This window comes from Ruditapes philippinarum, unplaced genomic scaffold, assembly GCF_026571515.1.
Source record: "Ruditapes philippinarum isolate M1 unplaced genomic scaffold, ASM2657151v2 ctg4504_1_1_1_1, whole genome shotgun sequence".
NCBI lineage: Eukaryota > Metazoa > Mollusca > Bivalvia > Venerida > Veneridae > Ruditapes > Ruditapes philippinarum.
Window position 1 is genome coordinate 33,939 of NW_026856747.1, and position 27,153 is coordinate 61,091.

General features: G+C 32.8%; 2 protein-coding genes across 2 annotated transcripts; one reads left to right on the forward strand and one right to left on the reverse strand.

Moving 5' to 3' along the window:
- Positions 1–5,883: 5,883 nt before the first annotated feature.
- LOC132747590 (uncharacterized) lies at positions 5,884–6,429 on the reverse strand. Its single transcript, XM_060737009.1, has one exon. It carries the CDS (start codon positions 6,427–6,429, stop codon positions 5,884–5,886), a length of 546 nt encoding a protein of 181 aa, XP_060592992.1.
- A 5,321-nt stretch (positions 6,430–11,750) lies between these two features.
- Positions 11,751–26,064, forward strand: LOC132747591 (tripartite motif-containing protein 2-like). Its single transcript, XM_060737010.1, has 2 exons — positions 11,751–11,775; positions 24,763–26,064. The coding sequence occupies exons 1-2, from the start codon at positions 11,751–11,753 to the stop codon at positions 25,752–25,754; spliced, it is 1,017 nt and encodes a 338-aa protein (XP_060592993.1). The 3' UTR covers positions 25,755–26,064.
- Positions 26,065–27,153: the final 1,089 nt, after the last annotated feature.

The following is a 27,153-nucleotide window of genomic DNA, read 5'->3' on the forward strand; positions in this document are numbered from 1 at the left end:
TTGATATATCATGGACAACATGGTCCAATTTTACCAAACATAAGAGGTCACTAAGTTTATATGGACTCATATATGAATATATGGTTATTAAAGTTCTCTCGTGAGAAAAAAAAATTGAAACAAGATATTGAGCATGTTTCCTTAAAAGCAACCGGATTCAATAATGACACAAATCATGTGTGTTATGACATAATTGACACTCCCAAAATGATCTTGTTACCTTTTTTCCAACAATGATCTTAGATGAGTGATCCAGGGTCATCATTGCCCTCTTATTGAAAGAAAAAAATGAGATATGATTACTTTAGGAAATACACTTAGTTTGTATCTTAACTTTTCAAAATACTGCATGCAGGCCAGGCCATATCATTGATACATCTGTTTCACATCACATACATTTTGTTGGCTTTTAAGCCATGTTTATATTATAAATATAAAATTGTGAAGGAGTCAAAAATATGCGTTTATGGACTAGCTTTATACCTTACATTCATGTACATGTTTGCTATAATTTTAAGCACGTTTAGTTGATTTATTGTCTTCTTATGTGTCTTTACAATAATTAACAATTAATATATGATATAAAATATATTGAAACAAGAATTATCATGCAACCAAATTTAATAACTGAATGTATACACATGTTTGAATGTGCATTTCTTGCTCAGCCACTTGGCCCGAAGGAAGACAAAAATATTTCATCCAATAAAAAGTACTTTTTAAGTTGGAACATTTCCATGAGAATTCATAGAAAAGTAACAAGAGGGCCATGATGGCCCTGAAGTCGCTCACCTGTATATAGGCCCCCAGGGCAGGGCCAGTTTAAACCCCAGGGCTTTTATTTGAACGAACTTGGTAGACACCCATTAGAAGATATTTCACGCTAAACATCTAAGGACTAGCTCGTTGAGTTTTTTAAAAAAAGATTTTTTAAGTTTTAACTATACACATATAGTTAAAAGCAATGACACCCCTAGGGCGGGGCCAGTTTTGACCCCAGGTCTTTTATTTGAACAAACTTTGGAGACACTCACGAGAAGATGTTTCATGCTTGATATCTAAACTCTACCTATTGTGTTTTATTTTTTAAAGAAGATTTTTAAGTTTTTGCTGTACACATAATAAGGAAAATCAATGTCCCCCGGGGCAGGGCCTATTTTGACCCTAGAGCTTTATTTGAACAAACTTTGAAGACACTAACTGGATGATGTTTCATGCTAAATATCTTAACTCTAGCTATTTGGATTTTTTCAAAGAATATTTTATAAGTTTTTGCTTTACACATAAATAAAATCAATGACCCCCGGAGCAGGGCAAATTTTGACCCCAGGGCTCTTATTTGAACAAATTTGGTAGACACCTATTAGAACATGGTTCATGCTAAATATCTTAGCTCTAGCTCTTTGGGTTCTTTAAAAGAGGATTTTATAAGTTTTTACTATATGCATATAGGGAAAATCAATGACCCCCTGGGGCGGGGCCAATTTTGACCCCAGGGCTTTTATTTGAACACACTTGATAGACACCTATTAGAAGATGTTTCATGCTAAATATCTTAGCTCTAGCTCTTTGGGTTCTTTAAAAGAAGATTTTATAAGTTTTTACTATGTGCATATAGGGAAAATCAATGACCCCTGGGGCGGGGCCAATTTTGACCCCAGGGCTTTTATTTGAACAAACTTGGTAGACACTCATTAGAACATGTTTCATGCTAAATATCTTAGCTTTAGCTCTTTGGGTTCTTTAAAAGAAGATTTTATAAGTTTTTACTATATGCATATAGGGATAATCAATGACCCCCTGGGGCGGGGCCAATTTTGACCCCAGGGCTTTTATTTGAACACACTTGATAGACACCTATTAGAAGATGTTTCATGCTAAATATCTTAGCTCTAGGTCTTTGGGTTCTTTAAAAGAAGATTTTATAAGTTTTTACTATATGCATATAGGGAAAATCAATGACCCCCGGGGCGGGGCAAATTTTGACCCCATGGCTCTTATTTGAACAAATTTGGTAGACACCTATTAGAACATGGTTCATGCTAAATATCTTAGCTCTAGCTCTTTGCGTTCTTTAAAAGAAGATTTTATAAGTTTTTACTATATGCATAAAGGGAAAATCAATGACCCCCTGGGGCGGGGCCAATTTTGAACCCAGGGCTTTTATTTGAACAAACTTGGTAGACACCTATTAGAAGATGTTTCATGCTAAATATCTTAGCTCTAGCTCTTTGGGTTCTTTAAAAGAAGATTTTTTAGTTTTTACTATATGCATATAGGGAAAAATCAATGACCCCCGGGGGCGGGGCCAATTTTGACCCCAGGACTTTTATTTGAACAAACTTGATAGACACTCACTAGAAGATGTTTTATGCCAAAGATCTAAGCCCTACCTCTTTGGGTTTTTTAAAAGAAGATATTTTAAGTTTTTTCATTCGGTTGCCATGGCAACCAGAGTTCTGCATGGAATTAAATTCTTTGAACAATTTTTAAAGGTGACCACCAAAGGAACATTCCTGTGAAGTTTGGATGAAATTGGCTCAGCGGTTTATGAGGAGATGTCATTTAAAGTAAAAGTTTACGGACGACGGACGGACGGACGGACGGACGAAAAGCGATCACAAAAGCTCACCCTGTCACTTTGTGACAGGTGAGCTAAAAAGGCAAAGAAACAGAATGAACTTAGCTATGTTTATTTTCTGTTGTTTTTTCTTTTACAATTATCGTACAAAATTACCCCACCCACTTTCACAAAATATAAAACCTACAGATTTAATGTTTTTCTTACATTTTTTACAATAAACACATGATATTAATGGAATGTCAAATACAGTTTAAGATATAAAGTAACTTTTTTAACTTTGTACATTAATTTAGAAAATCAAATTTGAAAAATATGAAAAAATTGGAATTTTTTCTTGACCTTTTTAAAAGTTATTTTTAAGACAAAAACTTTTAAAATGTTTACTTTTATTTAGATTAACATATAATTTGATTGTCTCTGATATGTTTAAACACTTTTTATCATAATAAATATAATTTGTGCAACAAATTATACTATAAAAATGATATAACAGTTTTGCACAAAATCGACGGCCATATTGGACGCCATCTTGGATTTGGAAGAGATATAAAAGAGAAATTTTGTAAAATTTTTGAAAAGGAGAAACTATATTCATGCTTTTGGTGTTAGTTAAAGGTCTGTACCAAACATTGGAATGAATGAGCTAGTATGTACGTCAAATGTATATGGCGGCCATTTTGAAAATGGCGGCCATCTTGAATGAGCAGAGATATTTTTGGGCCCACTTCACTTTTGAAATCTACATGGTCTAAAGATGATTTCCTGAAAGTTTCATGCTTGTATCACAATTTGCACTATTTTCTCAATTTCCCGCCCCACTATAGGCTATTTAAACTAAAACTTAAATGTACGCGTTATGTGTTTTACATTCTTGGAAAATATTCAAAAAATAATGTCAGTTGGATCTGTAGACAAATATAAAACTGGTCGTTATGTAACAGTCACAAAAAATTAGAAACTCTATAAGGATGTAACTTTCAAGCACACTAACACCGGTTAGAGCAGGGTATTTCATTTACAAATGTATGATAATGGTGAAAAAATATAATTACTGCAGTTTGTGTTTTGACGTAAGTTTGTGCAGGCTTCATTACCTATGAAACTCTTCAAAATTTTATTTTATTTCGTCAAGGTTTATTTTTTAAATAGTCGATCAATGTTTTGAAGGAACTGAGTAAAAAAGAAAACGTTCTGAAAGTGAATTTTATCCGAGTCGATGAAATCTGTCACGAACCTGTGCAAAATCATGACATTTAAGGTAAACATGTTTGACAGTGAAATATCCATTGTTACCTGTACAAAAAGGAGTAGCTTGCACTTTTAACTATTGTTCATAGAAGAAAAAAGGTAAATCCACCAAATAATCTAATTTTCTGTCCGGATAGATTCTATGATATTGGTAGCTAATTTGCTTTTGCATTTTGATAGTTACATTCCTAATGTTGTTAAAATGGAAAAATCATGTAAAAAGGGGTCTAAGTGTCAAGGTGTCTAAAGTCATCCTGACCTAATATCCTGAGGACTCGAGGAGAAGTCTAAGAGTTTAAGTGTTTTACTTGCATATAGACTACCGGGTTTTCATTGCAGTAAACTATTTTAACATGTTACACCGAGTCATGGATTTTAAAAAACACGTGCAACAAAGACACATACTCACACGAATTTATCTATTATTGCATGTTTTCTTTTTTGTTAAGATATACCTGAATGCACAGTTTGTATGCAAAAATAATGTTTACGAGAAAATTGTAAATTTGGAGATTAAATTTTGATTAAGCAACATAACTTCTGTCTTGTTTAAAGTACGAGTAAGATCCTCAAGTTTGATATTCTTACTAAGCCCAATACTGGTGTCATCCATCAACAAAATAACACTGATGGCTTTTAAAGCATCTAAAGTAGTTATTAATGTACTCTAATTAGAATGATAAAGCCACACAAAAAATAATTACATGATCAATTTAAATTTCTATAAGAAGCAGAAACACAATTTGATCAAGTATAAGGATATATTTGCAATTTTAAGGTTATAAAATATTTTAAAGTTTGCAGTTTGGTAAGAATAATTACAGGCAAAAATATAAAGCATCTCAGAATACTTAAAGGCAGAAGCACAAATCATCTCAGAACGATTAAGACAGAATCGTGAAGACTCTCAAAATGATTAAAGCAAATAGAGAAAATAAGCATCCTCAAAGAAAGCCCAACACGGCAAAATTGAAAATGTTACAAGCTCTGTTTGATTGAGTCTGTTCATGGACGGTACTGTCAAGTGCAAACTACCGTCCACGCCCCCTAGCACCGGCTCAAGCAGAACTCAACATTTAACATGAACTGGTACACTTTTGAATTTTGAAACATCCACAGATGTGTTTATATGGCGGTTATCATGGAACCTTCAATGTGACACGTAAGTGTCATTCCATGAAAAGCGGCATATGGTCCGCATATAAAACAAAGCGTGCGCCCAAAACGAGAAAACAACGGGCGGAACTGCCAACTGCAGGCTGCTAGGCTGCCAACTTACTTCATGTAATTTTTCTGAAAATTGATTTACTATTTTCCGTTGCTTTGGCTCTAGAACAGTAAGTCACTGAAAGGCTGGCGAAACAAAAGTTTACCTTAAAGAAACCGTGTTCGGTCAGTGAACAGAAGATAAACAATTAATGAACGCAGTTTCGCAATTATTCGTAGTTAAGCCATTTGCAGAAGAGGCAGCTGTGCAACTTTCACTTGTGGTACCTGTTACATTGGTTGCAGCATAAATTGTTGCAGCATCTCCGCCAGCGGTGCAGGAAGGATAAGCTACCTTTAACGGGTCCAATTTAGAAATATCTATGCCGTTTGGACTCAACGGAAATAATCCGGAACGTCGAAAACCATGGGCAGCATTGTCAAAAGTGGTGACAGAGTCCCACGCAGATTCTGTGAGACGAAACCGACATCGAATGGTTGCAAAATGTGCGTCGCGTTTGGCAAAAGATATATAATATTATCCCGCAGAATGTTGCTGCAGCACGAGATATGTGTGTGGAGTGTCCGTCCACAAACAAGCGAACTGGTTTATTGATACACTTAGCATCAATGAAAGCAGAGAAGTGTTGCAAGAATGCAAAAAATAAGTCTGTGTCCATCCAGCCATTCGCACTGTTGCCATAAATAGCTTCTGGAAAATGATGAATACCAGTGTCTCGCAGCCGTTCGCCTGGAAATACAATCAGTGGCGGAACATAATCGCCAAAAGTGTTAAAACAAAACAAACCATGACAGTGAGTTGTATTTTGCTGCTGGTTGTTACATTATATACGTGACGAGCACCATTTTCGGCAAGAACCTCGTGATCGTGTATTTCTTTTTGCCAAATAATCGAATAATCCTGCAAACAACCCATCAATCATTGCCTTGTTTACTATTGCTCTCTGATGACCAAGAGCCATTGCCTGGCATTCGCGTAATTCTGGGTGTCGCCTCTTGAATACATAGAGCCAGTCTTTTACTGGTTCGTTATTCTTAAAAGATATTCTGACGGCCGTCAATATCATAATGACATTGACCTCATTCAAAAGCTCATTTCGCGTCAAAGGGTAACCAATTGATGCCATGAGTATTGAGTATAGTACAAGGACGTCTTCCTCCGCTGAAGTAATGACAGTCGATGGGCCCGGACGTACCACCCCTTCCGCCGTTCGTCCGGACAACTTGTCAGTCAACGTTGTTCTTGGTATGCTGTACATTTTAGAAGCCTTATTTTTAGACATTGCGCCCGTCTTAACCATGGCAAGAGCTGTTGCCAATTTCGTAGGAGAATATTGATGCCGCTTCTTAGTAAACAGTTGGCCAGACATTCTGAAAAAAATAAAAAATAAGACTTGTATTAAATACAAAAATGATATTAAATTGAAGTATAAAGGTATTTTTTCCCTTATTGATTTTTTTTATTTTATGAGCATAAATTAATCTCTGTTTATCTTGAAAAAAGTAACAGCTTTAATTAACACCAATAATAAGGATATTTTCATTAGAAAGGTATATTTAATGACTTTACTTGGAGGCATACACAACCTGACGATATTAGCCTTACCGGCCTCTTTTGTCGGTATTTATCGACAACCCCGCTTATAATGACAAACAATCAAAACAATATATTTTTACTACTTGTCACAGATAAACGTTCATGCAATCAATAAAATGACATTTATTGTGATTTCAACACTTTAAAGTAACGTGCAAGAAATAAATAGATTATAACCGATTTAACTGTGCGGGTAAGGCATGGTTTTTAAATAAATTACGTATACGGTACCTTTTTTGGCTCGCTTTCGTTAGAATGTGTTTTCGGTTCTGCAAAAAGAATGGCACCGCATACTTCTAGGAGACTTGATGACATCATAAACGACGTAAAATAACTATTTTGTACTAAAGATGAACAATATACGCCAAGATAATACATTATAATTACTTCTGTCCATAACTACCGATAGTCGGTAATACCCGACGTTGCGTCTACTAAATTTTGATCTTCGATATCATTGCTATAAAAACAAGAATAAAGATCAACAAGGTCAATGCAACGTTCACCGGACGCAGCCCCGACCCCGACACACCAAAGCAGGGTACCCAGAATGCACCAAACCAAAACCGGGAGCGGACACAATGGCGACGAAAAGAGGGGGACACGCAAAGTGTGAAATAACAAAAACTAAAACGAGTCCATATGGGCATTAAAGGGATAAGGATTCTTTTATAAACTTTTAACTTCGATTTTCAAATCCAGCCAGAAATTCAGCTAAATTAAATGTAAATTTTGAATGTTATCTTCGAGCTGGGTCGAACTTTTACTCTAGCAAGAATTATTTTGACATGATGGGACTGAAAATATTTTTTCCAAATAAATGTACCATTTGATGTAGGTTTAGACCACTAATCTTTGTGCAAAATTTCAGATCATTAGCGCACTTCGTTTTTCCAAAATAATTATTCAAATTGTAAAACTTGACCAAAAATGAAAGGCGTTTAAACACTTTTCACTCAAATCGGGCTAAGAAAAGCATAAAAATACGATTTTCAATTCATTTCAAAGTATATTTCTTAACTATCTTTTCGTATATTTCTGTTTAAAGAGGCCAGCTCATTTATGTAAGAAATTCAAATGTTATGTTTTTATGCTTGTAAACCTCAGTCACCTTCATCTTAAGATGTATAACAGAAGGACCGGGAACGACTAAGGGTTTTGATGTTCGAACATTCGTTTTTTCATATTCAAATATTTATTCGTTTTTATGAAATTTGGTTGAACCATGCATGTCTAGTTCTCTTATTTCCTGTCCGAAAATGTTTTTGTCAGACTACCGTGCTATGTGAACAAATCAATGATTACCAATGTTGACAGATGACGGATGTGATACTTTTAGCGTATTAACTACAGATTGCATAAATATGTACAGTGTACACTCCGTAATCAAAACACTCTGTTATCAAATCCGAATAACTTTGCAAGGAAGACGGACAAAACCCCACACATCAAAACCCCACACCTCAAAAATTTTATAGAGTGGACAAAACCCCACACCTAAATTTTATAGAGTGGACAAAACCCCACACCTTCAATTTTATAGAGTGGACATAACCCCACACTTTTTATTACTAATATGTATAGACCTTTGACTGACAATAAAATAAGTGACATTGTTGACACTTTGAATAATTAATGTTAATTAAGATTAATGAATGTTTACCTTTGATGTTTATATAACAGTTTGTAATATTTGAATGCTTATCCTTTGATTTTTATATAACAGTTTGTAATATTTGTATAGTCTATTATCATTTAATCAAATTGTATTGTATATTGAAATAAAATATAACATACCATTAATAATCATGAAACTACGAAATATGTAAAATGATTAGAGTAACCATATAAAACTTTAGTAAATATTCTGTTTTATTCTTCTTTTTTTAATAACAAGATTAAAATAATATGAATTGTAGAGTTTTATAACAAATAAATAGAAGGTGTGGGGTTATGTCCACTCTATAAATTGAAGGTGTGGGGTTTTGTCCACTCTATAAAATTGAAGGTGTGGGGTTTTGTCCACTCTATAAAATTTAGTTGTGGCGTTTTGTCCACTCCATAAAATTTTGAGGTGTGGGGTTTTGACGTGTGGGGTTTTGTCCTACATTCACTTTGCAAGCCCCCTGCATTTCTTTATGAAAGTACACCAGATAGTTACTCGACACTTCGTAAATCGGTCGGAAATGATTAGAGGATTTAAACAACATTCTATTTCACGTTTTTATCTCAGCGAATTATTTGATGTACCTGAATGGCATCGCTTGTGCCAAACAACACCGTGTATTCAAGCTTTAATCAGCCAACTGATTAGGCGGTGCGGGGGATAATAACATGTACTAGCGTGTGAAAAAGAGCTTTTTAAATTATCATATAAGTTCTGAAAAAAACCTACTAAATGCAAGCTCTTTCACATGTTGGTGATCTCTTTAAATGAGAACCCCACGACACTCCGGTTGTAGAGCCCTCGGCCAAAACAAAGCTGACAAAGACAAACACAGTTTCTAAAAATACCCGGTTTAAAGGAACATGTTTGTTGATTGATTGATTGATTTTTTTAGACCGGGCGTTCAAGGATAACTTACGAAAGTGCAAGCACTTTTTTCCAGTAGGGTCCTTACCTCAGCAGACTGCAGAGGTAGCTATGAGATACAAGGAAATCCGGGAACCAGTCCCTAGCTCTTATTGAATAGATTCCTTGGTTCTTTTACAGGCCCAGTGTATAGCACTGATACATGCGAGGATTACCTGGGTTTCGTACCAGTAAAACTCTAGTTAGGTGGGAAACATTGAAAGTGTTTCTAACAAATCCCAAGGGTGTTACCGAGGATCGAACCCGGAACCTCAGGAGTGACAGTGTTTTCCAAAAATCGGAGAATGCTATGCCACGAAAAAATGTTTTCGTCATTTTAAAAGCAATGTCGATACCATATGTCAAAATTAGTTTACTATAACTTGTATCAACTATCAACTCGTGTGTTTTCTTTCATGTTGAGACACATATCAAGTGATTTCTCTACCATAAAGATAATATTAACCCATGTAACCTTGCATGTAACAATGTGCCTACCTCACCTTTGGCCCATGATGAAAATATTTCAAAGAGCTTGGTTAAAAATAAAATACATAGTAATATTTATTCAAATGTGATCGACAAAGTGCTGCCGTCATCAAAGAAAGTTATGAACGTAATTTATAATTTTCTTAAATAATATATGTTATTTGAATTTGTTTATTTTACCTGATGATTATAGGAACCGGTCGGCAATTGAATTAAATTGAGAAAAAAAAACAGTTAATGTCAGTTCTCTTTAATTTTTCTTGTTCCGGCACTTTTTATCATTATATATGGAGAGGGTATTGTATGAGTACAAACTGCAATATTAGTATAAATTTCAATTTAAACGCTTTACTTAATATTTTATAAGTCACTTTCGTACTAGTATTTTTCAATGTGAGCGAAAGGAAGATCTCTGAACTTGTGTATAGAAATAATGCAAATAAATAGCGAGTAAATCGTCATAATGATTATTTCTTTAATATGAATAATATTAATTTCTGATAATATACGTCTAAAAAGTAAAATATAAGTATAAAGTTTAATTTAAACGCTATATTTAATATTTTACTTGTGTTTAGAAAGAATGCACATAAATGGAGATTAAACCATCATTATGATTTTTTGACAGTAAATATAATCAATTTCTAATAATATACGTCTACAAAATGCAATTCTATTGTAAAATTCTATTTAAATGCTATAATTCATATTTTGAAAGTCAAAAAGTCACTTTCGTATTTTAGGCATACCGCACTAGCGGTGTTGCGATACTATTTTCCATCTAGTGTTAGTACCGAGAAAAAAAGGCGCCAAATTAACATCAAGCCTCGCATTTTTTCAAAATTCTCTTACAGAAATATATTTTCAATATGAATGTCAAAAATGATGCGTTCATTCAAATGTAAGTACGTGTTCATTCAAATGTACAATTTCGCATCTTTTTAAACCGAATATCCTATAGTTTAGACATAGCATTACCTTAAGAATCTCTAAAAAAAAACTGACGCGAGAATGTAACCAACGAATCTCGCATTTTTGTTTAGATATAAAACCACTTGGTAGAACAACTTTCAATCTGTATCAAGTCCGAGGTTATTATCAATAATTGCCAAGATGTTCCGATTAAATCATTATGCTGGGGGGAAAAAGAAGTGAGCATTTTTTTACCAGATGGTATAATAATCTTGAAAATATATTTCCAGACCTGACGTGGAAAAAAGTGAAGTCCCTTTAAAATTACAATTAAAATATATTCGCGTAAAATATTGTCCTTCGTGTATGTTTTGCAAATTGTTCCTTCGTGTATGTTTTGCAAATTGGTAGCCTTCGAGATAAGAAATGGTTTAAAAGTATATTAATTCAACTAAACAAATAAGATAAGAAAAAAGTGGTAAAGGTTCAAGGTAAACACTTAAAACACTTAAATTTATCTGAAATGGTAAATGTTCTGTAACAAGGACGGAACGTGCATATCTATCTACCTATCTACCTAACTAACTGCCAACCTACCTAATTACCTACCTATATACGGTCAGCACGCCCGTCCGTCCATTCGCCAATCCGTCCATTTAGTACAAGACCGAATGAAATGTTTAGAGTTTTATCTGCAAAATATTTGTTCACAACTTTAAAGAGATTGCATTTTATCAACTGATAAAGATTTCACGTCTATGTTTAGTTAAGCCGTGACACTGATTTTGTAAAGAGACTGTTTATTTTCTTAACTTTCTGTTGTTTACTTAACAATCTTGTAATGTTAATCGGTCGGCTTAGCCTTATGTAATCGATTATGTAAAAGAGACTAAAAATATTTGTAAATTCTGCGGCGTTGCATCATTTGAAAATAGTGTCACGTGATTCAACATCATTGACGTGTGTTTATAGTTAAAATAAACATCATATTAACCGGGATTTACTTCTATTATTTCATTCTTATCGGATGCAATAATTAATACAGATTTCATGTACCACTAACAGACAACTTTCATATTTTGACCAAAGGACAGTAAAGTAAAATTTTAAAGACAACGCCTATGGGTAACAAGAACAAGAAAAGGGGTAAGTCATTATAGACATGTATTTTCTTTATTGCTTATCTCACAAAGCTTCTATGCTTCACATTTTTTACCTACATTTTAAAGCAACTTTAGTGAATCATGTGTTAAGTTCATAATTCATATATGATATAATAAACATGTAATTTGTACATTTATGATATCAAGAAGTACATTTTATTTTTTGAACATGTATTTTTGAAAAAAAAAAGAGTCTACCGCAAAAGGCAGAATATTATAGAAGTTCTCCTTTCACTAGAAAAACATTGACAAAGAATAATTTTCAGTTCTAATAAAGTCTTTTTCATCACATATATAAACTATTAAACTCTATATAGTATGACTGAAACTTTCTTATTACATGCTTTTAAAAGACAAAAAAAAGAAAAATAATAGGATATATTAAAATCAATTACAATAAAGCACTGATCCTAATTGTAATATAAATCCGTGAATAAAGATAGGAACATATTTTACTCGGATTTATAGTAAGTAGGCCCCATATATCGTATAAATGTATATTGCAATGAGAGAGATTGACATATAAATAATATATTACATTAACGAGAAGAAGTTACCACCGACGGAAATGTTCGTGAAATGTATGTGACCGCGGACGGAGATGTACTTGACCGCGGAAGGAAATATACATTATCACTGACGGTAAAGTACTTAACAGTTGACGGAAATGTACTTGTACTTGACGACTGACAGGAAATGTACATGGCCGCGGACGGAATAAATCTTGAGAGTTGAAGAAAATGTACATCAAAACTGACGGAAAAGTACGTGACCGCGAACGGAAAAAACTTGACAGTTGAAGGAAATGTACTTTACCGTTGACAGAAATGTACGCGATCGCCGACTGAAAAAACTTGTTAACTGAAGGAAATGTACATGACCACTGACGGAAATGTGAATAACCATTGACAGAAATGTACAAAACCACTAACGGAAATGTACATGACCACTGACAGAAATGTACATGGCCACTGGGAGAAATTTACATGACCACTGACAAAAATGTACATTACCACTAACGGAAATGTAAATGACTACTGACGGAAATGTACATGACCACTGACGGAAATATGCGTGACCACTGGCGGAAATGTGCATGGCCACTGACGGAAATGTACATGAACACTGACGGAAATGTACGTGACCGTGGACGAAAAACACTTGACAATTAAGGAAATGTACTTTACCACTGACGGAAAAAACTTGACAATTGGAGGAAATGTAATTTACCACTGACGGAAATGTACATGACTACTCACAGACATTTACATGACCACTGACGGAAATATGCATGGCCACTGACGAAAATGTACATTACCACGGACGAAAATATGCGTGACCACTGACGGAAATTAAATGACCACTGACGAAAATGTACATTACCACGGACGGAAATATGCGTGACCACTGACGGAAATTAAATGACCACTGACGGAAATGTACATTACCACGGACGGAAATGTACATGACCAACGACGAAAATGTGAATGACTACTGACAGAAATGTACATGTGCTGAAGGAAATGCACAGAGTATGCAGGAATAAAAGTAATAGCGTTTAGTTAGGAGTGGGGAAGGTTGCTAAATGATACTTTTAAACTAGTAAACTATACTAACATAAATAAATAATTATGACATACAGTAAATGTATACAATAAAGCAAAATGAAAACTGTGAATTTTATTAAACTTTGCATGTTTACCGAAACGTTTAAAATATTTGTTAAAATGTTGTAAATGTACATTATGCCTCAAAAATGCTATCATTTTTATATTTCAAAACTTTTTACATATAGTATCTAGTTACGGTTTCCAAAAAAATACTCTTTTGCCACATAGATGAACTCTTTACTCTGTTGGCAATTGGCATAATTATTGTGAATGAATAGTGTGTATGGAAGACAACATATACTATTTTGTCTTTATGGCACATTACTTCGTGTTCAGTGCTACTTTCTTCAATTGTTAAACGTCTTACATGCTCTAAACACAGTTGATATTTCTTAATAATTTAAAAAATACGGATTTCTGAGGCATAATGCTTTTTTAAGTAAGGAAAATTACATAGCTTTTTTATTGCCTTTGTCGTTATTTTCCGCCGATTGCAGACAGCTCAATATACATGTATATTATAGTTTTAGAATAGTGAAAAGTAATTTATCGTTAAACCAAACACAAAATAATATAGTACAAAATATTATTCATATATAATTATTATCAAAATAAATAACAGAAAATAAGTAACAGAAAATGCGTATTCATTTCCATGCGTCAACAATTGCTAGTATTAATTCGGTCAACAGCTTCAAGCCTTGTTTACTACTAAAATGTCAAATTTATTGACGATTTTTTTTTTTCAAATTTCGATTGACCTTTACGGAAAATGGCGAAATATGCCGAATGTTTACAAGCGCATGACTGACCTTATAAAAAGACTTGTAATAACCTTGTGATGTAGGATCCAGTGACTGCATCCGATACCCCGATCTCCGCTCTTTTAAAAAGTCAGTCTTAAGTTTAACTTGTATAGTATTTAGACATATCGTGTTAAATTAAATACAAGAAGTGTTACTTATACCTAGTATTGTGTACAGCCGGATATATTTAAAAAGGTAAACTCTTCAAATATAATCTAGAAAATGTTTCTTTAAGTTTTATTTAATAAAAAAAAAATCTGATATTTTTTTTCCGATTTATTTTACTAAAAATAGTGTTGTTGTTTCTGTTTGTTTGTTTGCTTTTGTTAGTTTGTTGGTTTTTGTTGTTCTTTCTTTCTTTTTCTTTCTTTTTCTTTCTTTCTCTTTTCTTTTTTATTTCTTAAAAATATCAGTAACGGCACTTTAGAAATTAAAACATTTTTTATTCTTTAGAAACGGGTATTATATGTTTTATAATTTTATAATTATGTTTAATGAGCATTTGAAATAATTTCTGTGTTTGTCTTAAATGTAAACAAAGTCGTATTTTGACTTCTATATCATTTAGGCAAAGTGCAATAGAAGCAAAGGTCGCCATGATATACGGCCAATGCCAATTTTCTAAAAAAAAAAGTGCAATGGGACACAAAAAACCTTTGAGATATAAAAGTGATAATATTTTGGCTTAATATGCCTTATAAGGCACATGGTGTATGAGTGCACACCCAGCTCACTATTAATTCATTGATTCATGTGCAATCCCTGATAACACGGTCTTTGGCCCAGTGGTGAAGCGTTGAGGTTACTATTTCACGAGTTCGAATCCCAGGCATATTTGAATTTTTTTCCAGATTCATTAGTGTCTTTGTGTTACGTTTTGAAATGTTTTTAGATAAATTTCGATAAGTAATAAACATCTGAGAGCAATTATTTGAACTTTCTTAAAATTAACGAAAGAGAAAGTTAAATTTACTTAAATTTAATGGCAAATCCAAAAAAGATTAATAAAATTTTACGTGTAGCATGCTTTTTTGTCTGAAATTCTTTTACTTTTTTCATTATTATTCTTCTTTTTTGCGCGCGCACGCGAATGTGGATAATATTTCTTTGAGTTTACGGTCAATGTTTGCGGCAGGCGCGCAGATATAGACTTATCCAAACAACTTAAAGACGTTGAGCAAAGAGTGGCTTACCATAGAATAAATAAACAAAATTCCTTGCATAAACTATTCAACAAAGTATTGCATCACTTAGGTCAAAAACAAATTAACCGAAACATTTTTAAAGTACACGTTTTGCTTGACCGACTTAGCGTCCGCTTAACCTTGATTTTCGGATCAGTGGTACTGATCATTTTGATAAAACAGACATTGGTATTTTGTGAAGTTTTGATATTCTTTCCTGTTCAAAACTTAACGAAAGAGTCAATTAACTTACATTGTGTTTTGGCAATTGATAATTAACAACATATTTCAGCATATTATAACAAAGTTAACGCATAAAATTTGTGATAAAGCAAATCTTTAGTAAATAATTAAAGAAATAATTATTATTAAAGAAACAAGATTTTTAATTTCTCATCATAATCTAAAAACTCAGTCGGGTTTATATTTTTTTTAACAATCTCAGACTTCTTTCTGTACAGTACGACGAGCGATGTTTTTGCTGTTGCCTTTGTTGGTGTTGTTGTTTTCCTATGGAGACACATTTTAACCTATCCTGCTTGAATTAATGATCTTAGAGGCTCCTATAGTCTGACATATAACCGTTAACAATAGAAAAAACGTGACCCCTACAAGGTTGTTGTAAATTAATACCATAAGCGTGTATGGATCACTGATCAAGACAACTGCCCATAGGAAATCTCACAAAAAAGTCAAATATTTTGTTTACCCTAAAACTGAAATTTTAAACAGCTGATACATTACATAGCGATTTATTTACCGTGTCATTTTGGTATCATACCCACGTTTGGAGTGTTGAATTTCCTTCATATAGTCATCCATGTATTGTGAAATAACTTAAAAACGGCCAAAAGGTCAAAAAGGATATAAAATGTTTACAGATTTTTGTTAAAAATGATTACTGTAGTTAAATTCTTCTGCTTTAAGTTTAATGCTTTTTTAGAAAGCCACACCCATCACATTTCAAATTCACACGTTCCCTATACATTTGTTTTCTATTTATTCGTTCTCTATTCGTTACGTAGTAACCCTATTCATGTGTTATCTTTTCACGTGTTCTCTATATTCCTGTGCTCTGTGCACGCGTTCCTTTCCCATATTCACTCGATACCTATTCATCCGTATCTTATTGAATTGTTTCAAAAATATATCTTGCAGATTAAATAGATACCATATTATCTGTAAAAAGTAAGTCTTAATTATGTAAAGGAATAGCTTATAAAAATATCTAAATGGTACATGTCTATTGTTTTTTTATCAATACATTGTATTTGAAATTATTATGGAAAATTTTCACGTCTTCTCTATTCATTCGTTCATTATTCACCCGTTTCCTATTCACCCGTTTCTTTTTTACTTATTCCCTTTTCACATGTTCCCCTTTCACGTATTCCCTATTCATCTGTTTCTTTTTACTGATTCCCTATTCACCTGTTCCCCTTTCACTTATTCCCTATTCACCGGTTTCTTTTCACTTATTCCCTATTCACCTGTTCTCCTTTCATTTATTCCCTATTCACATGTTCCCCTTTTACTTATTCCCTATTCACCTGTTCCCTTTTCACTTTTTCCATATTCACCTGTTCCCTTTTCACTTATTCCCTATTCACCAGTTCCTTTTCACTTATTCCCCATTCAACCGTTCCCTTTTCACTTATTCCCTATTCACCTGTTCCTTTTTCACTTATTCCATATTCACCCGATTCTTTTCACTTATTCCCTTTTCACCTGTTCCCCTTTCATTCATTCCCTATTCTCCCGTTTCTTTTCACTTATTCCCTATTCACCTGTTCCCCTTTCACTTATTCCCTATTCACTCGTTCCCTTTTCACTTATTCCCTATTCACCTGTTCCCTTTTCACGTATTCCCTATTCACCCGTTCCATATCAGTTCTACTTATACTCTGTACATGCATTTCCTATTCACCAATTTCCTTTTAACCTGTTCCATATTCAACTATTTCCTATCCACATGTTCCCTATTCATTCGTTCTATATCTACTCGTTCTCTATTCATTCGTATCTTATTTACCCGTTCCCTATTTGCAAGTTCCCTATTTACCTGTCTCTATTCATTCGTTCCTATTCCGACAGTTCTACATATATATTCGTTCCATAATCACCTGCTCTGTTTTATCCCGTTTCCCATTCAACCGTTCCATATTCACCGTTTCCTATTGACCTGATACCTGCTCCTTATTCATCCGGTCCCCGAACTCAGCCCAGTCAATTTTCGCCTTCTTTATTCTATAATAAATCTGTCACATTTAAGGCGTAATTCTGGACTTCTATTAAACTCATAACTTTAAACATCAACACTAGACATTTCAGTCGAAGCCTGAAATGACCAATGTTATCCATCTAGATTTCACAATATTTCTTAATTTGTTAAGTCACTGTCAAATTATCATTATTAAGTTTCAAATGTCACGTATGCTGGCGTGTACTACTTTCGAATCCTTCCACCAAGAAATGAGATCCTGCAGAATACACAAAAAAACAACTTTTAAAGTCATCAAACTTTCATTATGATACTATATTCAATATATAATTATTTGTGCCTTTTATGCAAAAGTATCTCCAAATATTTTAGAATAAAACAAATCTTTCACAGCTGCAAAAAGACCTCTCGCATGCTTCATACGTTACATCTTTACTCGTTTCAAAATCATTCGCCAAAATCATTCGTTCCTATTCTCTCGTTCTCACCTTTTCGTCTCTTCTTCAATTTGTAATTTGTAATTTGTATTTATATAACAGTTGTGACTTGTCATTTTTAAGATAACGGGTTTTCGGGTTTAATTTGCGAATTATTATAAGGAATATACGTCAGCCTATTTTGCTTAATACAGAGATCATCAGATCAGTAATCCAGGGATCACCGGTTAGATCTCGCAGTGAAGAGTGTTGTTGTTGTTGTTTTTTCTGTGACAATTTATATTGAACACTGATTATGATAGTCATTTGTTACAGAACGTTGACAGGTATGGCCCTATATAAACGGTGTTTGTATGTATTTGTAAATATAACCCGGGCCGCTAGGCGAGGGTTATATTGCAAACAGCCGTTTATATACGGCCATATAACCTGTCAACAATCTTTATAAAGAATTTATAATACAGCAAACATCATTTTTTAGAGAAAAAAGTAAGATTTCTTCATTAATCGACAACAGCCGTGTATATAAAACTATATAAACGTCACGATTATCCAATGAAAAGCGACATTACAAACGTGCAGTATTATAAAAAAAGTATATACACATATATTTGCAAATACAATTAACATTAAAAATGCAATATTACAACATCACATGATATCAAGTGTAAAACCTGCCAATAGCAACACCTTCAGTACAAAATCACTATTAAAAGATGCATCCCTCATGTGCAGACTCAGTCAAACCGAGTCTGCAATTGTCATGTAATTTTCCTCCTTTTATGGCTTCCAAGGATCCCTTTGTCCAGATATTTATAGTGATATTTGTCAAAAGGCGTAGGGCATATACTTTTATTAGGAGTGAACCGATTAGCAGAATGAACATTAAAACATGCTAAGTCATAGCTAAACTAATATAAAATACAGTCCAATTGTGTTAAGAGATAAAATAGATCATAGCAGGTTAATTGTGTAAAGAATTACAATATCCGTGTATATTTACTAAAAGGTAGTTATTAAATGCCCGTTAAATAGTGATTTAATATTAAGATAAAAAACATACCAGTTATTTTAAGCGTATATTTGCTTTACATTTCTATTATAAAGAGTGTTATTTCGAAGTTCAATATATTTACAGAAAGTTTTTGCTAATGTACGTTTCATTTCTGGGTGCGTAAACAAAAATTGAAACTTTTCAATATCATTAAGTAATTCAAAACTTGCTTTTAACACGACTGCCTTTTCTAAAAGTAATGTCCTATCAACAGAGTAAGTTGACATTTAAATAGCACGTGTATTTCATTTTCAACAAGGCCTTTACAGAATGGACACACTATATTGCAGATTCATGTGATCTTTCACATAACTCAAAGTTTCTAGTCAAAGTGACGCTACACCACATCCAAATTTGGCTGATGCAGAATTTTGTTCTTATGGTAATTGTAATTTACAATGCGTTTTAACTTCATGATCAGTTTATAAAAGTTTGTAAATCCTTAATTTACTACGACCTGTGCCACTATCACTTGACACTCGATCAATATCGGTTCTCCATGACAGAATATGCGTATCCATAAGAGCATTTGTCATATCAGACACTAAAGTTTTACAATGAAAAGATAGTTGAATATATGATGCTTAATCTTATCCTTTACCAAAAAGGAATGGCCAATTTTTACACAACCTTTAGATAAAGCTCATTCAAATATTTCCTTATTGATTCTACCAGTATCATAATTATGACAACGGTACCAGTGATTACATATTGCTTTCAACTGGTCAACAATAATGGAATTTTAACCCATATCTTCTTGTTCAGCTTTAGTTGGTGTATATTTACCAGTGCCAAGGTAGAATCTCATTGCTCTATGATGTATTAATGCAATACAAGAGAAATGCTTGGTTCCATATATATGTCGGTAAGAGATATCAGGAACTACATATGAATAATACAATTTGGTGTAGACTTCATAGAGTAAACCACCTTGCCTTTTGTATTTAGCATTGAGAAGCCCCAAGGCACAAGCACTGTGGATTGTTTGTTTTTCTTACGAGTATCTATAATATATGAAACGCTATTTAAAAGGTTTATTGTGTTACGCTTTTTACGAAAATCATTCTGCTCATCAACAATAATTTCTTTGGCATCTGTCCATTTTACAATACATTCATTCAGAATACTTGTATACATCTTGTACATCATTGAAGCTTATGAAATAGCTCAATATGACACAGGAGCTCTAAAATCATTGTAACTAGACTTTGGTATTGGATAAATAATACACTTTGACAGGATGTCGGAATTCTTCCAGATTGGAAGCAGACAGTAAACAAGCTATATAAAACAAAAACATGTAGTAAAGCTTCATTCTTTAAGACATCTGAAGGTAAAGAATCTATTCCAGCCGCTTTTAAAGTACCAATTAGCATTTTTCCATAGCCTTAACTACTTCTACAATATCTATATATATAAGTCTAAATTGGCATATAAAACATTTTCAGCACTATCAAAGTTTTCAGCAAAAGATGTAGGAGAAGTAATCCGTCTCTTGTGAAGAAAATTGCTTATTACTGCTTAGTTATCCAGTACAGTCGGTACAGTGCATCGAGCGACGAAATATGGCCAAAACATGTTAGAATTGGTTTAAAACAGAAAAAAACACAAATAAACAATAAACAAACAAAGCTTTAAAAAAGTTAATACAACAAATTTATTTATTTTCTTTTACAAACCGACAATGTTCCTAAGATTAAGGCTCGTTCGGGAACCCTTGCTTCTGCATATCATTTGAAAACTGAAATCATGGAGCTTTATATTATATCTTGCCAAAATGGTTTCTGATTAAAAAACCGAAAAGTTTTTATTTTTTAACCGAAAAATGTTCCCCTACTTTGGAAAAAAAAGTCCCCCCGTCTTTATAGTTTTTGAAGACGGGGTGGTAAAGGGTTTGCGCGGGGAAAATCGTTTTTTTTGGACCCAGTAACAAGATTTTTTGTTGTTTTTTTTTGGGTTTCTGGGTTGGTGAGCGGAGGTCGAGAGTCCCAAATCCCCAGTTTAGGGGTCGGATCTCTTCTGATCGTTTTTAAAACCCTTTCCCTTTAAACGATTTGAAAGTTCGTCATAGTATCGAAAATTTTAAACATTTTGAAAAAAATGTAGGAAATTTTTTAAATTTATTGAACGCGACTTTTTCTAGCTTGTTTTTTAAAAAAAAAAGTCAAACAATTTAAAGACGCTTGGTGTCTGGCCCAAAAATTTTAATGTAGCCCAATATTCAAATACTTTAAACTTATCACTGTGATACTTACTTCTCTTGGTTATATAAGGGGGATAATTTAGTAAAAACTATATTTTTGGAGTTATGTCCCCTTTTTAACTTGGACTTCTGTCAATAGTGGTTCTTTTAAAAGACGAGCGTTAACACAACATGCAGCATTTTTGGTTTTTTTTTAAACTGATAAATTGTTTTTTGTCATAAAATTACTATCATTATATAATAAATGTTAACACTTGAAGCGTAGAATAATCTACTTCTTAAAAACATTAAGACTGAGCATAACATAAAAAAGCATTTAAGAACATGTTTATAATCCGTAACATTTTAAAAACGCTCTAGGAAGTTCATATCGGACAAAAATGTAAAAAAAAATTATCTCAGTTAAAATAATGCTCTAGTTAAAAAAGTAATAGATAGCAATCATAAAGTGTACTACTTATGTCCCATCATCAGTCAGGCAGTACAGTATATATAGTAAGTGTGCGATTTTGAAAAGTACACATCAGTCACGCGTTTGATCATTTTCAATAATTTTTTGCTCACCAGGCAATTTTTTTGTGTATATCTTGATAAATACTTTTTTGAAATATCAGAAAAATGGCTTTTACGTTAGTGTAAAAAAGTTGTTTGTATCGAGAAAAGAGAGAGCGTTCATTCATTCATTCGTTCGTTCGTTCGTTCGTTCGTTCGTTCATTCATTCATTCATTCATTCATTTTTTATTTATCTATCTATCTATTTATCTATTTATTTATTTTGCTGTAAAAATTCAGGATACAGCCTAACCAAAAAGATAAGGTCTTTGGTGGGAATATTTGTTAAATAATTAGAACCACTGAGATATACCGTATACAATGACTTTTGCTTTTTTCTTCTTTTTCTTTTTCTACGTCTCTCCTTTTGAGCTGCTTCAATCTATATATTTTTTTCTTATTAGCGTCTTACTATAGTGCATAAAATATGATTAAAGGCAACGTTATGCCTGAGAAATCCATATATTTTCAATTCTTCAGAAATGTCAAACATGTTTTTGATAATGTTTGAATAATGAATTATGTGCATGTTAGATTATTTAAAACTGATAAGGTATTGCTGAACGTGCAGTTACATGCCACAAAGATAGCAAAATGTAAACAAAATAGTATTTTGACTTCCATACAAAATATCAATTCACTATAATTATACCAATTACCAACATAACTAAAGATGTAAAAGATAGTTCATGTATAAAGCAAATGAGTATATTTTTGGACACTTGGATACCCAAATTAAACAGATTTTTGAGAAATAAAAATAATAGGGATTTTTTAAGGGGTAAGTGCCTTTTATTGGGAGATTTTTTGGATATATTTTTAGTTTTTTTGTTTAAAAATATTGTGATTATTTTTTTTCTTTGTTTTGTCCCGGAGGGATATTTAGTCGTCTACGTGTTGCGATACTGGGAAGGGTTTTTTGTCATCAAAAGCCCAAAAACCGAGCACACCAACAGTTTTACAACAAGACGTCCCGGGGCTTTGACATGTGGCAACATCCTGGGCAAAAAACACTTGTCCAATTCAGGGGAAAACGTAAAAGAGGAGGCCGGCGGTATCTTTTCATCCCCGGTTTCGCTAAAAAGAAAAACTGGTGGGCATAGACAAAGCCTACAACCCAGATCAAAATGATAATGTATCCCTTGATATAGGTATGTTTAATAATAATGATAATCCCAATTGTGAATGTCATAAATGTATGCTTAAATGTTACCCTAAGTTTATTGATTTATTCGTTGTTGTTTAAAACATTTCAGTCGTAGAACAAGAACGGATATCAAATTAAGTATATGCTTGGTCGGCCTTAAATGGGCTCAAATATTGACAAAAGAAAATTACTTTTTCTCGAAAAACTATGCACAATGCCAACACATCTACTGGCAAGACACATTTTCGATCTTAGATCTCAGTTTTTTATAAATAGAATTTCACTATTAAGAAATGATGTATAACTGATATATTTAAAATATTAAGAAAATACGATTGAACAGATCACTTATACAACTATGAAAAAAGTGGTCGTTTGCTTCTTAATGGATGTTTAACAAGCTGTGAAATCGTGTTCCGTTTGTGAATGGAGAAAAATATTTTTGAAGATAAAGAGTTTGAAGACTTAATTCGTTTCAGAAGATAAAATATGTACCTTAAACCTGTTATAATTTACGAATTACCACGTAATGCTCAGGTGTTAACTTTGTGTATGTACATTGCAAAATTATGGGCAATTGTATAATAAAAAAAATCCAGATGTGCTTAAAATGTAACATTCTATGATGGGATCATTTCTCTTCTTAAACACATGTGTGCAATAAACCCACTTTTTATTCCAGTTTTTCGCAAATATCAAACGTGTAGTAGGTTACACTGTCTGAGAAAAATAACTGAAATTTATTTCACAAATTTTGTTATGGCAAACAAGGACATACTAAGTGGAGATCTTAAGACGTTTATCCATTTATTATGTTTTTTTTATTTTGTTTCATAAAAGCTCTAATTTTAAATGGAAATTCTATACCATGAATAAAAAAATCAAAGCATTTTTTTGTCACAAAGTAGGTACTTGTGTGCATTTTTGTGTTTATTAATGTAAATATGTATATGCATGTACTATAATACATAGTATGAATGTATGTCCTTAACCTATGTTTTAACACTGACCTATATTTTCTATGTTTGAATCATTGTGTAACATGTAATGAATGTGATTGTTTGTGTAATTAATGTGATTGTATGTGTAATGAATGTGATTGTATGTGTAATGAATGTGATTGTATGTGTAATTAATGTGATTGTATGTGATTGTATGTGTAATGAATGTGATTGTATGTGTAATTAATTAATGTGATTGTATGTGTAATGAATGTGATTGTATGTGTAATGAATGTGATTGTATGTGTAATTAATGTGATTGTATGTGATTGTATGTGTAATGAATGTGATTGTATGTATAAAACAATTTTTTTTTCTATTCTGTTTAAAATATATGAAAATGGGAAATAAAGTGTAATAAATGATATGTCTAAATTTCATGATTATGTTCTAAAGATGAAATAAAAGTGATTTTATTTTAAACATTTCTTATTTACGCTCACTAGTAACAAAAGCTCAAGCTTATTTTAACGACGTTAGATTCATGTACTAACCAATACTATAAGTCAACATGGATGTGACCAAGCAAGGCTGGAACCCAAAATTCTTAGGTCGAGAGGCTTTGTCTTTAAAAATTATTCCGAATGTGTTTTTTTTTCTCTACGAAAATATTAGATTTACACCATTTCCATCTTTATGAATTAATTCTGTAAAACAGTGGTTTCAGAAAAGCGCAAAACATCTGATTTGATGCTTTTGTTTAAAATTGCTTTTTTTTATATATTTTTTTTCATTTATTTATTCTTATCTTCAGATCTAACAAAAACAAAATCACTGATAGAAGTTAGCAAAGCGGACGGATCAAGTATTGAGGTCGATGACGAAAATGATGAAAACGAGTGCAGTTACGTCAACGCGACGTTCAAAGCAGACGAAGTTAGTCATAGTGATTGCTTTCTGTCTGTATTTGGTAAGAAAGGGAAAAATATAGGCGAGTTTGAAGACGCTAAGAATATCACGTGCTTGCCACGTGGTCGCATTCTTATATCTGATTACGTCAACAGTCGTCTGCAAATCTGCAGTGAAACGTCAAAAACGATAACTGTGTTTTCCCCACAAGAAATAAATTTACCCTGGGCGACGGCTTTAACGAAAGAAAACTTTATTGCAGTTACGTTGTGTCAAGACAGATGCGTAAAAATTCTAAATTTAGACGGTGACGTCATCAACAGTTTTGGAAATGATTATTTTGTTAGGCCAACTGGATTAGCTACAGACAAAAACGGAAATTTCATTGTTTGTGATTCTGTAACAAACAAAGTCTCTATGTTTGACAATGAGGGAACTTTTATTCGTCTCCTTGGAAACTCAGACAACAAACAGGAATGCTTTAATAAACCATCTTACGTGTGTGTTTCGAACACGGATGAAATTATTATTTCAGACTCTGGAAATCATATGGTGAAAATATTTGATTCCTCTGGAAAATTTGTAAAGTCCTTTGGGTCATTTGGCAAAAAATACAACCAATTTAAATTCCCTTATGGAGTCGCCACAAACAAATGCGGAGACATTTTCGTTGCCGATCATTACAACAGCCGGATATCAATGTTCACGAGAGACGGTGTATTCGTCCGCCATATTGTGACGTCAGAGCACGGACTTGTTCATCCACAAGGGCTAACTATAAGCGATGATCTTCATTTATTCATCACGCATGGTCATCTTAAAGCGAGCGAAATACTGGTGTTTAAGCTGACAAATGACGTTGAATACGCACATAATGACGTCATATCATATGTATAATTCTTTAGGAATAATACATGAAACAAAAAATCTAAACTATCTAGAATAGATTCGTGTACATTCGGCATAATTATTCAGCTTTTTACGTGACTATTTATACATGGCTAATCTCTACGTTGATCTGTTATCACATAAATATCATTTACGGAAATGTAACATGTTATATATGAATGATATACCTCAAGCTACTGGTCCAAGTCATTCCTAGTTTTCTTATGCATTTACCGAACGTATTTTAAGGAACATTAGATTGTTAAAAATGCGTGTTCATTTACATTTGTTTTATCGTAATAAATGCATTGTATAACAATATTGATAGTTCTCGTTTTTTTACAATATTTGGATGTAGTTTTCTTAATCACTAAATTATTAGAAAGGAACACTTCTTTGCGGTTAGGTCTTACTGAAATTACGCACCATTTTATTTTTATATGTCCATTTTATAATGAAATAAGAAAAGCTTTATAAGTTTAATTTGTTAATTGTTAATGTTAAATATTTATTGTTTCACATAATAATTTTATATTTTTTAGCTTTTTAATTTATTTTTTATTATTTTGTATACTTTTGAAATTTTTTTGATAACATTTGGTCGTTACGTCATATGACTTTCATCATTAAGGCAGTGATTACAATTCTGTCAAGGGAGGTAATCACTGTGAGGAGTTTGGAGTAGAGTTTGCCCATCGCAATTTATTTCGGCGCTTCCCGCCAAAATTTGAAAAAATAATAGTACAGAAATTCGCATGCATGTAAAATGTTCCTGTCGGATACAGTGATACTCTAACAAAAGCTCACAAAGGTCTTATCATGCATTTGGATGAATTAAATTTCAAACTCATTGAATGTCCAAATAAATTCATGGATTCGATACATTTAGGAATAATTATGTTAACTTTTTAATCTTTTAGCTATCTAAACAGTTTCATTCTTCATAAATATATTTCTATTTACCACAAATCATGCTCTGATTTTTTTCCATAAAACTTATTTACGAGAAGGAAAGAAACATAAGAAGTGAATTAATATAAATTGGTTTAATTTTGATTTTGATTTAGCGTGTTTTAAGAGCATAAATGACATATTCGCAAAACAGTCTTTGCGTCTGTTTGTATTTATTAAGAGGTATTTAATATTTTCGGGAAAGATCAAAGCCATTTATCGCAAACATGCATTGCTTTCTTTTAAATAGATTAATTTATTTTATACCTTCTTGGTTTCTTTTTAAGTGTCTCTTTAATTTTAAAATTAACGATCAAAAGGAAAAATAAATACCATGATGTTAACAAATTTTGGAGTATCGTTCACAGAGCGCATCCCCTATAATATCCTTTAACATCATCGTATATCTTTGATAAATGCCAAGAAAGATTGACCGGAAGATTATCATTTGAGCCGC

Bases quoted from the DNA above. Each gene is read 5' to 3' on its own strand.
- LOC132747590 (XM_060737009.1), bottom strand. From the start codon at position 6,429: ATGTCTGGCCAACTGTTTACTAAGAAGCGGCATCAATATTCTCCTACG.
- LOC132747591 (XM_060737010.1), top strand. From the start codon at position 11,751: ATGGGTAACAAGAACAAGAAAAGGG. The intron at 11,776-24,762 runs GTAAGTCATTAT...TCTTATCTTCAG, and splicing joins TAACAAGAACAAGAAAAGGG to ATCTAACAAAAACAAAATCA.